Source organism: Lepeophtheirus salmonis, chromosome 14 (genome assembly GCF_016086655.4).
Source record: "Lepeophtheirus salmonis chromosome 14, UVic_Lsal_1.4, whole genome shotgun sequence".
Taxonomy (NCBI): Eukaryota; Metazoa; Arthropoda; class Copepoda; order Siphonostomatoida; family Caligidae; genus Lepeophtheirus; species Lepeophtheirus salmonis.
The window spans coordinates 39,268,183-39,283,073 of NC_052144.2; the positions used below are offsets into that span (position 1 = coordinate 39,268,183).

The 14,891-nt window shown below is 32.8% G+C and overlaps 1 protein-coding gene across 1 annotated transcript in view; it reads right to left on the bottom strand.

The window, feature by feature from the left end:
- Window positions 1-267: 267 nt before the first annotated feature.
- Window positions 268-14,891, bottom strand: part of LOC121129235 (uncharacterized) — a 49,001-nt gene continuing 34,377 nt past the window's right edge. Inside the window, exon 2 of the mRNA XM_040724945.2 lies at window positions 268-2,399. Within this exon, the coding sequence (XP_040580879.1) occupies window positions 546-2,363 (1,818 nt within the window). The 5' untranslated portion in view covers window positions 2,364-2,399 and the 3' untranslated portion in view covers window positions 268-545. The remainder of the gene's footprint in view (window positions 2,400-14,891) is intronic.

Here is a 14,891-nt window from a genome sequence, read left to right on the forward strand (position 1 = left end):
GTTATTACTTTATCTCCAACCTAGTATAAGAAACATGGTCCTTCATAACAAAACATTGACTCGTTTTTTTAATGTTTACTACCTAAAAGCTATATAAATAAAATGCACCCTTATAGATTGAGGTTATTACATAATATGGGCGTTTTCAAAAAGAATAAACGAGTCCATTATTTTTGCCCATCATTTCTTTGCCAAATATTTTGTTCATAGTTCAAAATGATCACTTTTTATACTCACAATCTGTTAAATGAAATAGACAAAAAATGATTAAATATTCGTAAATAAATTTATTTAAAAGTTCAAATTGATTCTCATTTTAATTTAATATATTTCTCAAAGTAAAAAATGGTTATATACATTTGATTAATTGTGTAAATGAATTGGTTATAGGTAAAATAGGTCTGTAGTTATACATATAAAATAAATCAGTTCAAATAATGAGCACTCGTATACGTAAGTCTTTGTGTTCCTTAACAATTGTAAACAACATTAAAAAAATGTTAGGGCTCATCAATTTTGTTCAACTGAGTTAAAAGATGGATTCCTTAACTAAACCTATGTTGGGGTCCTCGACGCTTTTGTAGACTTTGATTGTATCTGTGTCTCTTCGCATCAGGATGACGAGAACGTCTATTAGGTCTCCTTGCTCTTCGATTTGGACGAGGTCGATCATGACGTCTTTGTCCTTTTCTTCGAATTTGGTTGTGTCCTCTATTAACGTATGCCGGTTTCTTTCGAAGAAGGAACTCATTCTCCCGTTCTAATTCTTCTAATCGATTATATACGTGATCTCGAGGAGCAAAGTCATGCTCTTGGTAAGAAGGATGAAACTCTAATAGTGAGGGAACTCTGGGACGTGCAAAGCTTTCCGGATTTGCATTAAAACGAGGAACGAATTTTGGTTGAGCGTCTGAATGGCTAAAATCTTCAACGTAGAAATGAGAACTCGTTGTTGTTGAGGGGAGTAGGGATCTTGGAGTTGTTATTTTGGCATTCGATGGATATATATCAGGGTTCTGTTGAAGAGTTTCGGGCTCTTGATCGGAAACGGTGAAGTAGTACCTATGCCTGGTTTCTAGTTGACCAGAGGGTCTTGATGATGTTGCCTCCGTTGTTGTTGTCGTCATGGTTGTGGTTGATGTTGTTGTGGTAGATGAAGTAAATCCAAGAATACGTCTCTTTTTGTTCATATTCAGTTTACTACGAATACGTGTCTTAGTATTCCAATCATACGGAGTCTTTTGAGACTCAGTTGCAGTTTCTCCTTCATCTTCCTTTTCCATGGCATGATTTTCAATATTTTTTATTTTATCTTCTACCTCCGTAATTCCATTATTTGTATCATTAGATGGCTGTCCTATCTTAGGAGTGAAGATAGAAGGAAATGATCCAATGGGTTGCTCAGGAAAGTGAGGGAACTTTTCATTTTCATACACAGTATATAGTTGAGCCACTTGCGGTTTCGAACCTTGCTTACTAATATTTCGATAATGATCCCGAATACTTGACTTTTTACTAAACGTAAAATGTCTCTCGGTTGTGGTTGTGGTCCTCCAAGTTGATCGTTCAGGTATGATTGATGTGGCAGGGGGTATTGAAGTGGTAGTTATGGGAGTAGAGGCTGTAGTCGTGGAAGTAGTACTTTCTGTCGTTGTAGTAGTGGTTGTGGTTGTTGTAGTCGAAGTTGAAGCTATGTCATAATTTGACGCAACAGTTGGAAGGAAATAAGATGGTGCTTTTGTGCTAAATCTGTTTGTACGGAATGTAATTATTGGTTTTGGCCGATGATTTCTTCGTTCAAAGTCCTCTTCATCCTCTACGCTATTTTCAATCTCTTTGGAGGGTTTCACCTCTTCAACATCAAAGTAAATCTTTTTCTTTTTAACAAGGGGAATCTCCTTATCACGCCCTATGGCATAGTCATACAAATTTTTTAGGGATGATTTTTCATTAGGATCAGGTAATGAAGAGGTATTCTTCTCTTTTGACACGTTTGGTGGCTCTTCGTCTCGTCCAATGGAAAAATCATAGTTAATTTTGGGAATGGCTGGTCTCTTGTACTTTTTGTCAAATGAGGAGGTTGGGTGTAGTACTACATCTTCCGGCTTGTGAAAAAACGTGTATACTTTTGAAGTTGAAATCTCTGGTACTGGAGTGGAAAAGTATGTTGTATGGATGGAGGATGAAGGACTTTGTACATTGGATAAATGAGGTGCACGCCGGAATATCCCAGAGACAGGATCAAAGTATGAAGTCTTTTGAGGTCTATATTTTGACCGACCTCGAAGGCCTGAAGAAAATGGGATGAGATAAAGAGTTAAGGCAATAAAGATGAGCAAAAGGGGGCAGTTGAAGGATTTCATGATGCTTTGATCTATTTACTCAATTTCACGAATACCCTGAAAAAGATAAAAATATATTAAGTACTAATATTAGAATCCATTATTTATTACAAATAATTTAAATGCATTAAATGAGTTTTCTAATGTACCAGTTTGCTAAGAAATATTAAAGATAGGGTATACATTATCATTATTTTACTCCCAAAATAGAACAGATAGTAAAAAAAAAAAATAGGAGTTATTAAATCTCTTATGGTTCTATATCTATACACTCAAATGGTTAAATCTAAAGGGTTGATCTTATCTAGTGATACACATTTTATTATTTTCAATCTAGAATGACATTGGTATAAAATCACGGAGTAGGACAACAAGACATCTTATCTCCGAACAGAGCAGGCTGACACGGTTGGAAAGAGTAAAGAAGGTTGGAAAGAGTAAAGAAGATTATACATTTTCTCAAGGCCAACAAAAATTTGGGCAAAGTTGTGCTCTTTTCTGATGATAAAATTTTCAAAGTTGATCCTATTGTGAATAAGCAGAACAGCCGCTACATCACAACCGAACATCCAGACCAAGGTTAATAGAAATACAAGGTTAGACCACCACGTAATCTGACTTGTTAGAATTTTCAATCTGATGTATTGTACAGACTGCTGGCCCATATAGGCAGATTTGACAAAACACGCGACCACTCATAGTCTATGACGTCACTATTACTAGAATTTTCAATTTAATACAAGGTACCGACTGCTAGGTAAGAAAAACAGACTTCGACGAAACACGCAACCACTCATCTACTATGACGTCAATATTAAAAGCGTGGAGGAAGTCAAACATCAGTCGTACACGCGTTATGGTATAACCTTGTATTTTTATTAACCTTGATCCAGACAATGTCTCAGCTTCCATAATTGGTCAGCACAAAAGAAGTCTACCCTTACATTTTTGTGGAGAGGAAGGTGCAGTTCAATGCAGATACTTACATTGAACTTCTGGATCACAAAATACTACCATGTACCAGAGAAAAGTTCACAGACATCTTTTTTTTTCCAACTCAACACGGAGCTCCGTATCATCGCACCGCTTAGACCCAGACCTTCCTCAGAAACAACTTTTCGGAACTTTAGGACCTCAACATCTGGCCACCCTCCTCTCCAGATGTGAAACCATTGGACTACTCTATCTAGGTGCATCTGGAGGAGAGGGTATGTGCACACATAGTAGGAGTGTCAGTCTCTAGAGGGTTACATCAAGCAGGGTGTGTACCAAGCTCGAGTTTTACAACATAGTTAAGCTCTGCAACGGATTTAGGCCTCGTATTGAGGTAAATATTAGAGCTGAGTGCTCACATAATGGATAAAAGTTATGCCAATCACTATTTTCAGATGATTTTGTTAAATAAATATCCGTACAAAACCTTTTGTTTAAATTTTACTCTTGAAAAATTGAAAATAATCAATGGTGTACAACTAGATCAGATCAACCCTCTATTAATTAAGTAAAATCTTAAGAAGACTGATGTTTCTTAATCAAGGAATTACCTCATAACAGGCAATAGGTTAATTAATTTACAACTATATATAAGTATGATTTTTTTTATTTACTAGAACATCTATTGATTAATTTATGTTTATTTGTCGTCCGACATACTTTATTTAGTATTATATAATAAGAAAAATATGCCTCATTTATTTGGGCACTGCAATACTCAAGAGTCTTTCTCGAATTGAGATTATATTAATTCCAAATTATAGCCTAAGATGAATATATCGTTAAGTATAACAAAAAGATATTAAATTTTGAATAGAAATGTTTTTGTGATCCTTGATGCTACTAAGGATCAATTTTGAATCAATTCTATATATATTTTCTACATTTTTATCTCATTTTGAAATTAGATTGTAAAAAATTTAATCTTTTGCCAGTAAAATAACCATTGTGTTTTATAATAATACATTGTTTTCAAAGGAAATATCTTATTATCAACGAAGCTTTAGAGACAATTTCAAAGGTATTCCATTTTCTATTGCAAGAAGGCAGAATAGAGTATAAAAAAGTAGGTTAACCTGATATTTCCCAAATATTTGGTGAAGTAAAAAGTTCTGAGCGTTTTTCACTAGATGTCTTTAGTGAACTATATGTCTCACGACTAATACATTACATAAAAAAAGCTTAAAGCACACTTTAAAAAAGTTAATTTACAGTTTTGTGCTGGAAGTAAAAAAAGAGAAAATTTGACGCATTCTTTAATATCACTACAACTAAAGTAAAAAGATAGAGCAGGCGCCCAAAAAAAAATTGTACTGTTTATGAACCTAATACAGTATCGAATGCAAGAGCAAAGCGGTGGTTCATAGGATTCTGTTCTGGTAATATGGACGTCGAATATGAAGGAGGATATGGTAGACCAATCATCGAAAATTCCATAAAATAATTGAAATTGTCGAGTTAAACCGGCATGTTAATTTTATTTATTCATTTTAATTCTTTTTTTAATTGTCAAATTAAAGCGAAAAAGGTCAGAAGTTTTTACTTCACACATTATAACAAGGGCATAGGAGGAATGGATCTATAGTGTGCAATAATAGATGTCGATGGCAAGATCATTTGATGAAGAAAATACCCTCTATTCCACTGAGCAGTAGTGAACCTGGCGACCCATGAAAGCTACAATTATTGTACCTCTACTTTCATCTAAATGCTACAGATACTCCTGATATATAAATTAATTAACTGCAGGCTTGTACCCGTTCACCCTTTTCCGTTCAATCGTTCATTATGTAAAAACTTTCCATTCGTTGTTCACTAGTTCATTTTCCCCCCCGCTCATTCCTTCATTTTCCCGTTCAATCTTTCATTTTTGAATTATTTATTTATTGATTTAATATATATTTACTATAAAAAGTCCATCCTTCAAAATACAGCTTTATCAATACATAAAAATGAGCCTCAAGAGTGGAGCTTACTAAAAGCAAAATGAGTGCTGAAATGTACAGGGTTCCAATATACTGATAAAAATGATGCTTTCAATTTTTATAAAAAGGTATCCCACTAATTCAATTTTTTTCATTGAATAGCCACATAATAGTATCCAGGTACTTTTTAGAGCGGTCTCAAAAAGTGTCTAAAGGCATTACTTTTACTCAAGGCAATCTTCAATTTATTTTCAACAGCCTCCCTCCTTTAAAAAATGGTTGAATGGACATATTTTTTTTAGAGTATCCTCATTTACTACCAAGGCCAACCTGTGGAATAGACAATATATGCAAATGCTGACGGTGCCGTTCATTCAGGGAGTGCCATAATGGGTACGAAAAAAAAGAAGGTGAACCCAAACCTAACTCGACTTTCGGGTCAAGCTCAATTTTTCCGACAAGACAGTTGGGCCAAGTTGAGCCTATAACACTTGGGCCTGATCGGCCTTTAATTTTCACTTGTATATATTTTCAGCTACAACCCAAACTGAATACACTGCCCGACCAGTTAAGGACTGCATTTCTTATTATTTTAACACTTGTCATCAGTTTTCTTTTTATGCATAGTTCAATTGTATAATTTGTATTGGCTATGTACGTTACATTTTTTAATTATTTATTAAATAATTAGAGGTTGTAATTGTTTCTCTCAGAATATAATAAATGCCTAAAAAAATAACCTATTCAGCTTTGTGTGAGAGTATAATATTAAATATACATATTACTGGCTAATATCTTGTATAGGGCGCCAAATTGATTTGGATTGGCCCTATTCAATTGCATAGCTGATTACAATACCAAACAAATGATATTTTTTATTACAAGAAGCCTTATGTTTATTTATTTCAACTGGATTTGCCCATGAATTTATTCACAACTTTTTAGTAGTTGAGAAATCCATGCTTTGCATGAGGCCCACAAATGAGTAATTAAGTCTAACTAACGCAAATATAAAGCTATAAAATTGACTGGAATTATGTGTTCAAAAACTCACAACTCCGAATTATAGTTTAAAACTTATTATTTGATATTGTATTAATAAATCTTCCACGGCTTACTAGGCACATTCATTATTTTATGAAATATGATATTCTTGTTTAAGTGAAATGGTAATTTTCTACTTATTTTTTTTTTTTTTTTAAAAAAATCTCAAAAGTATACGATATCTTTTTATAAATTTATTCATTCGATTATACAAGCAAATTGGTGATAGGGAACCAATTGTATTTTTTAGTCTTCCTAATCGAGGAAGTGTTAACACCTCAATTTATGTCAGTGCTAATTGTCTTGTTTTTGTTTTTTTGATAATTGTTTTGTTTTATTTGTTTGTTAAATTTTACATTGTAACTGGACATTGGATGATATGTAGAAAAAAAAAAAGATTATACAATCAAATCAGTTGAGTAATACGTGGCCATTTCTGTGAATAAATATGAACTTCTTTTAATCGTAATGAATTCAGTTCCCTTTCATTTCGAATTACCAATAACTGCAGCCTATTTTTATGGCTTCGTTTATTCTTTTTATTCAATTTGCGATGTATGGAAATGATCACTTCAGCCAAATCTAAGCCTCTCCATCCAACTTGGACAATAACAATGATCCTGCTATAACAACTGGTCAATAAACTATAAATTGTGTGGTCATACATTTTATAGAAAGTAATAAATGTACAATGTAATTAAAAGTTTTTACACAAAATCATATCTCTATAATTTTTGAATATAATTATAAAACTATATTTTGGTGACCATCAAGGATAATAATTATAATTATACCCATAATAAAGAAAAAAAAAAGTACTAATCTTCGGAAAGAATAGTTAAAAAGCGACCCCTTATAGACACTAAGAAAATGAACACCGTTCATATTTTTTCCCGTTCATTGTTCATTTTTTTTGTTCGTACTTTATGTGTTCAAAAAATGAACGGAAAGCGTGAACGCCGTTCGTTTTTTCGTTCATTGTCAAAGCCTGATTAACTGGCTCTTATTGGGGTACCACGGATCACCTGCAACGGGTTAACATTGATTGCAATGCCTTCAAAAAAAAATATTATATGGCTTCTTATTCGTACAAACATACAAATTATTATGTAGTTTTGTCTTTAAAATGATTCTATGAATGAACCACAGATATAAGTACTTTACACTTTTATGAGAGAATAAAAGTTATTCACTATGAAAAGAGATAATTATTCTTTGAATTTCATATCTAACAATGAAATATATTATACTAGTATGTTCATTAAAAGGATAATGATTTCACTAAGGATGACTGAATTTGTGAACAGAAAAGGGATTCAAATGAGAGACTTGAATAAGCAATTTCTTTACATTTAATCTGTTGTTTTTTTGTTTTTTTTAATACATAGTTATACCACTTATATTTGCAAGGATAAATGTATTTCGAATTTATCTAGGTAGCCATACTTGGATATAATGCAACAAAACTTAGTATGTAAGTGCATAAAGCTTTTGTCATTTACTCTATTTGACATTTGATTCGATTTACAATTTACAACCAGCTTACATAATATGCAGAATGTGCAAGCTATCTATGCTGCGAAAATGATTTTTTTAAAAGCAATTTTCTCTCCAACCAGTTATAAGATTAAAAAAATATAATTAGATTTAGAAAGTATGATAGATTGTTATTTATTTTATTCAATATAATTATCTCAAGCCTCAATTACAGTCTCTGTACGTGGTCGAAGGCACGAGCAGGCCTTTGTCACTTGGTTCCTTAACAAATCCTGGAATTCATTCTTGATCGAACTGATAAGTTCGTCTTTGGTGTTGCAGAGGGTTCGGTTGGTTTGTCGTTAGATCGCACCTACCCAAAAAAAATCATCGAACTCAGATCTGGAGAGTTTGGATGCAAAAATTCCGGAGAGAGGAAGTTGTCAAAATTGTCTTGGAGCTAAATGAGACTTTTTTTCGAGGTGTGGAAGGGAAGCGAGTCCTGCTACCACATATTGGCAAACATCTCGATCCAGGGCTTCAACGTGATCTCTAGCACGTCCATGTAGGAATACGCGTTTGACCCCGAGGTATTGGGGAACACATGAGGAGGCATGACGCGGCCTTCGGAGATAACTATCCCAAGCACCATAAGGTGGGGTGGGAACTTTGTCTGCATGACGACGGGTACATCATTGGGGTACAAGACCAAACAGCTGTTGTTCTAGTTGTTAAACTTCTGGTCCTGCTAAGAGTTTTTCCTGTCTGAGAAAATTTATCGATGAAGGGGATGCTGGAGGCGGTGGAGTAGCTTTTGGGAGTGTTTTAAGCAATTTTCCTTGTTTGTTTTTTTGTCAAGATCTGGCGCTTCCTCAAGTTTTGTAAATACAGAGCCGGGTCAGCGACTCTGACCGACCAACTTATCAATTCATTGTACAGATGGACTACCCTCGGTCCTCATTTCACAATTTGCTTGATTCTGGCCACGAATTCTGGCGTGGGACACAGTCACTTCGACCTCACCCCTCATTCTTGCTGGCTCAAAATCACTTTTGCAGGCATAAAACTCGCTCTTAACCTTGCGTACGAACGTCTCAATGAGTCCCAGAGTTCAAGCAATTGTAAAACCATCAACAAACTAGCTATAAGCGTCCAAAATAGCATCGCCTAGTTCAATTATGACGTATTTGTTATGTCAATGTTAACGCAAAATTCATAGTTTAAAAAAAAAAGTGAAACACAAGTTGACAAGTTTTTTCTTGTTTTTTTAATAACAGTAATTATTTAAGTGAATTTAAAACAAACTTTTAGGCTACGGGATTTTTATTTACTTTTTTGTATAATATCTATAAATGATATTCATAAAGGAGGTTTTGGATTCTTTATTTTGTAACTAATGCTATAGTTTTTTAGTAGGGAATTTTTTTTTTTGAAATTTAAAGAAATTGCAATAACTTTATCATAGTACATAGTGAAAGCCATATATTTTAAAATGTATGTAGAATAAAGGAAGGCCAGATTTCATCATTCCTTCCATAAAAATCTCCTGAGCACATATGTATTTATGTAATAATGTTGGTTTTGGTATTATCTTTATTTGAAGGCATTTATAAGATCTAATTTATTCATGCTTTGTTTTAAATGAATTTTTGAATATATATAAAAATACCTACATATCATAATTACAGCTCATTCATCATCGTCAACTTGGGATGTTCATTATACTCGTGTAAATATTTACTTGCGTATAACTACATAATTATGAGAACTAAATACTTGTTAGACGACTTAAACACTCCTTAGTAAGGTATTAATCATTTATACGTATTCAACTCGTATAAAGAAACTATATTATTGAAGAAGTATGACTTTAGTTAGTAGCGGCACGGGACGATTACAATAGGGATTTTGCTCTAGCAAACAAAAAAAACTTCAGCCCCAAAATTTTCTTATATAATTGTATAATATGACGATAATCATTATCAAAAAAGATTAATAGATTGGTCCTAGCAAAATTGCCCCGGAGAAATAATCACCAAGCAAGTTAAAAACTACTGCTGCCACTTTGCAAAGCAATTAGACCCCTCCGAATACTTCAAAATAAGCCCCGAGCCCGTAGGTCGTTTAATACTACAGCAGGGACACCAACTAGATTAAAACCACCGCCAACACTTCATAAAGCATTCAAGCTCCCTTCAAATACTTCAAAATGAACCCTGGGCCAATTGTTTTTAACCTGATTGGTGTCTTTGCCGTAGCTTTTATCAACCCATGTGCCCAAGGCTCATTTTCAAGTATTTGGAGGGGGCTTAAATGTTTCGTGAGGTGTCATGGACCCGGGGTTTATACTAGAGGAAGGTGTATATATGCTTTGTGCATCAGCTGCAGTGGTTTTTAACTTGGTTTCTGTATTTGCAGCCTTAAACAACCCATGGACCCGTGGTTTATTTTGAAATTTTGTGACGGGTAATAAAGGCTTTTTGAAGTGGCTACAGTAGATTTTAAGAGAAATTTAAATGTCAAACGGCCTTCATAGCCAATCAGGGGTTGTTCTTGCACATGAAAAATTGCAACAGTCACATAGCAAGAACCCCACAGGAGCTCATCACCACCAGATCCATCAGATTGATTGATCATTCTCCTCCCTCCTGATCACCTGAAGTCGTGCGAGCAGACTTCTTCTTTTCCCAAGGCCAAAGGGGCCCTGGTTGGTACCTCAATTACTAGCAACACTATCAAAATAGTGTGGGTGGGTGTGTGCAAAAAAACAATCACCATGGAAGACTACGAGGCAGCATTTAACAAGTGGATGGAGTACTGGAACACGGCGATCCAGAGAAATGGAGATTATCTTAAAAATAATGTCTAATAAAGTTTTTTATAAACAACATAGTTTGGCTTCTGTATCTTCATTCGCATTTGAGTTGGTTATCACCCCGTACCTATGCAAACTTCCGTCAGTAATACTTTATAGAAACAATAAATATTCTATAATATTTATGATAGTTATAAATAATTTCAAAATTAATTATTTGTCAAAAATGGAATGCCAAACAAGGAAATGGATATACTTTATAATGGGTATATTATACCTATTTGTATAATAGTTATAATTGAAACTATTACTTACTATGGAACCTTTATTCCTCTTGGAATAATATTTTTTATTTGAATATACGAGGCTCCTCCAAAATACTGAAACTTTCAAAAGAGGCAACAAAGTTAGTTTCTATGATGATGAATGTGTGCAGAAATGATTAAACCTCTTTCTATCAGTAGATAAATATCTACATTTATATATCAGATATTGTTGTAAACATGGTTCATAGATTTGTATTGCATATCATAGCATCATTAATCAAATCGTGCATTTATCGAATGACTTATTTTATACTTCCTTGTTCTTAAGTATATATGTACTATGTATGTAAATGAGATAGAGTGTAGGGCGTAGGTACATATTATATTACTCCTTAGGTAGGTATTAAAATCAATTATTCCTTGTTTTGTTTAAGCTCTTATTTAGAATTGAGAACGAAAATACCGTTCAGTTCACTCTCTGTCCGCTGCAGTTCAGTCCTGCCGAGCACGTTATGTGCAATGATAGGGCCAATCAGGTTAAATAACCTCAGGCACAGCATCATAAAGAATTTAGGACCCCTTTGAATACTTCAAAATAAAGATCGAGCCCATGAAGTGTCATGGTAAAACCCGGACTTTTGGTCAACCTTCTATAAACCATATAAAAAGTAACATATTTACAATTTACAAAGGCCCATAATTTATTTATCAGTATTCTGAGGTGACCTATATACTTTGTTCAGTTTTAGCAGTGATTTTTAACCTGCTTGGTAGTCCTACCTTAGTCTTAATCAACCCATGAGCTCGGTGTTCATTTTGAAGTATTCTGAGGGAACCTAAATGATTTGTTAAGTGGTGGCAGTTGTTTTTAATCTGCATGGTGGCCTTGCTATTCACAAAACAAGTTTTGAGATTTAAAAATGACTTATTGCCATTGTTATGAGTCCTTATTGAGGAATGAAGCCTGCAGTCCCGTCCAGTTCAGTCCAGCTGCGCACGGAAAATTGCACTTGAGAAAATTGCCATGTCAAAATTACCCTAAAGAAAATTGTCATTGAGAAAATTTCCCGTCATTTACTAACAAAGCCAGAATACCTCTGCCCAAAACTTGTTTTGTACGAAGGCAGGGACACAAAGTAGATTAAAAATCACTGCCATTACTTCGCAAATCATTAAGGCTCACTCTGAATACTTCATATGTATATTCATATCTATGTTTTATACAAAATAATATTATCATTTAGGGAGTTGTATTATTTCACCACAAATTGGCGCCACTATTTGACACTTTGTTTACAACTAATATAAGTAAACAACGCTCATATCCCATTGAGATTATATAATATTGTATTAACCTTGCATTGGTTATTCCCCAATCAATTTGAAAATAAATTAATATTGGAGCTGAATTATACTTCTTATAACCAAATATTCTCTTGTAAAAGAAATCTGTATCATTTACGCTTCAAATGAACTGAATTGTCAATTAAAACCCGAGGCACGATTTCTTGTGAGAAAGTGAATTTCTTCGTAGCATATAATGAAAATAAATATTTATTTATTTTTCAACTATTCCCCGTCTTCCCTATGTATTTGTAACATATGTTTTAAATAACAGATTTAGGAGTAAGCCTTTTTTGTATATACCTAAATACACGTGTATGTTCATGCAAAAGAGTTTTTGACCTTAGACACACAGATATATGTAAAATGTGATATCGTTTCTGTTATCCACGCATGTTTTACAATGGAAAACATTTCCTAGTATATAAAATAGGGCGGTTTGTATTTAACTTTTTTGAAATTTCGATTACGTTTACTGTGGGGAAGCTGTGATATGGTATGAAAATGACCTATGTAAAATTGTATTGTCCTTCAAGGTCATCTTTAGGTCGCACATCTCGATCAAATTATGACAAATAACAACAACTCTTTACCTAGCAAATTTAGATACTAAGAAGGCATTTTTAATTATTTTGCATGAATTATTTAGATAGACAATTTTCTAACCTATAAAATATACTTTAAAAGTTGTTTTTATAAAATAGTCCTATCGAACAAAAGAAGCGAAAAAAGTTGGAAATTTTGATGATCCACGTATAACACACATTATTTTTTTCTTTATATCATAGCTTTAGAAAAAACCTTCATTTATTGGTTGAAATAATGTCAACTATAATTAATTAATGCAAGATTAATGATTAATGTTGTATTTTAATTGTTATCGGCGGAATATACAACTTTTGTCTCATTTCAAACATTAAACTAGATGTTTAATGATGAATTGAAATTTGAAATAACTTGAAAAAAAAACCGACCTAATGTACAACACATGTGATTCGAGATATGTTTATGCAAATTTAAAGGATGTATATTGAAAGTCATGCCATGATGTATTGAAGTTTGTACAAATCGTGCGTAAAGTTTCACATTTTTTTTTTCTTTTTGTATTTTAATACATACAATTATTTTATTTTTTTCAATTAATAATTGTGTCTCGTATTTTGTTTTCATTTTAATTAACTCATGTACATTTAATTTAAGAAATGTCTAGTAACGCGCTCGGGAGAAATCTTGGACTCAATATGTGCACGTTATATTTACAGTCACTCATAGCAAAAATGTATACATTAAGTATATAGACTTCAAAGACTATTTCCAGGATAGATGGATAAATTGTGATACGACACGAGTACATATAATGTTTTAGTAATACTTAATTCTTGCAATTCCATCTGACTAATTAAAGAAAGATTTGAAAAAAGTGTAGTACAGTGGTTTTCATGTATTATTGTATCTGTTAACTATTTTTTATAAAGTTACGAAGTGTTACAAAAAATAGTATAGACGCTGAAAATCGGTTTCCGATTAAAGTTATTAGGAAATAAATATTTTACCTTTTCAGTAAGGAAAAAGAATTTTTCCCTATGCTAAAGAATGACTACAAGAAAGACAAAATTCAGGGAGATATTGCCTTTGCTTTGCAGTGATTTAAAAATTTATAATATGGCAAATACGTTAAATGTGGTCCGTAGGACCATTTATCAAGCCAAAAAACTTATTGAAGACGGTGAAAATCTTCAAAAACGTTTCAAATTGTGCAAGAACCCAAAAGTCGACACTGGAAGTCTAGGCATTAGTAGGAACCTCACTATGAATAAAAATGTTCTCTCAAGAAAAAAAAAAAAGAAGCATGGCATTTCTGAGTTTGTAAACTCCCAGAAAAATCATAATCACAGTTTTATTCCATTCCAAGAACTGTTCTATAGTTTGTGTGTTATTGTGCTATGTGTGACGCTATTTTTGTTATTTTCTAACAATGGATCCAAAAAAAAAAAAAAATCTTATTTTACATATTGCTCTTTGATGGGAAAATATACTATTCAAGCTAAACAATGGCTTGAAAAGTGTTATGGGATAATAAAAATATTATAAAAAAAAATTAAAGCCAATTTGAACGGAAAAAACGAGTTTTCTTTGTTAAGCCCCGGACTTTTCAGGCAGTTAATACTTAGATTCATCGTTATCTAGAAAATCCCGCCAGTAATAAAAAATATTGAACTGACTAAACGTATCAATTTATATTCTCCCAACTAACTACAATTATTTCTAATTCAATCATAATTAGCAGCATTAATTAAAAACATATAATTATTCTTATTCTATAACCTCAAAATATCTCATTTAGTAAGTTTTGAGTAAATAAATCGCACCATTTTTTTGATACATACCTTCATTTTATATACATCTATAAATTAATTATTTTTTTATAATTTTGTGCTTACTTTGATAAGGTTATGGTTTATTACATAGGAATATTTATATTGAATCAACATAAGTGCAATTGATGGTTTTTCGAACATGGTTTAACATTATCCAAATTGATAACGTCAAATGACTCTTTTTTTTTTTTTTTTTTTTGGTTTTACATACACTAATGATATTTAGATACTTTTAGATAGAATATTAAAACTTCTTAACAATAAAAATACCAATAAGTCTTAATATTCATGAATCATTATTTATCAAC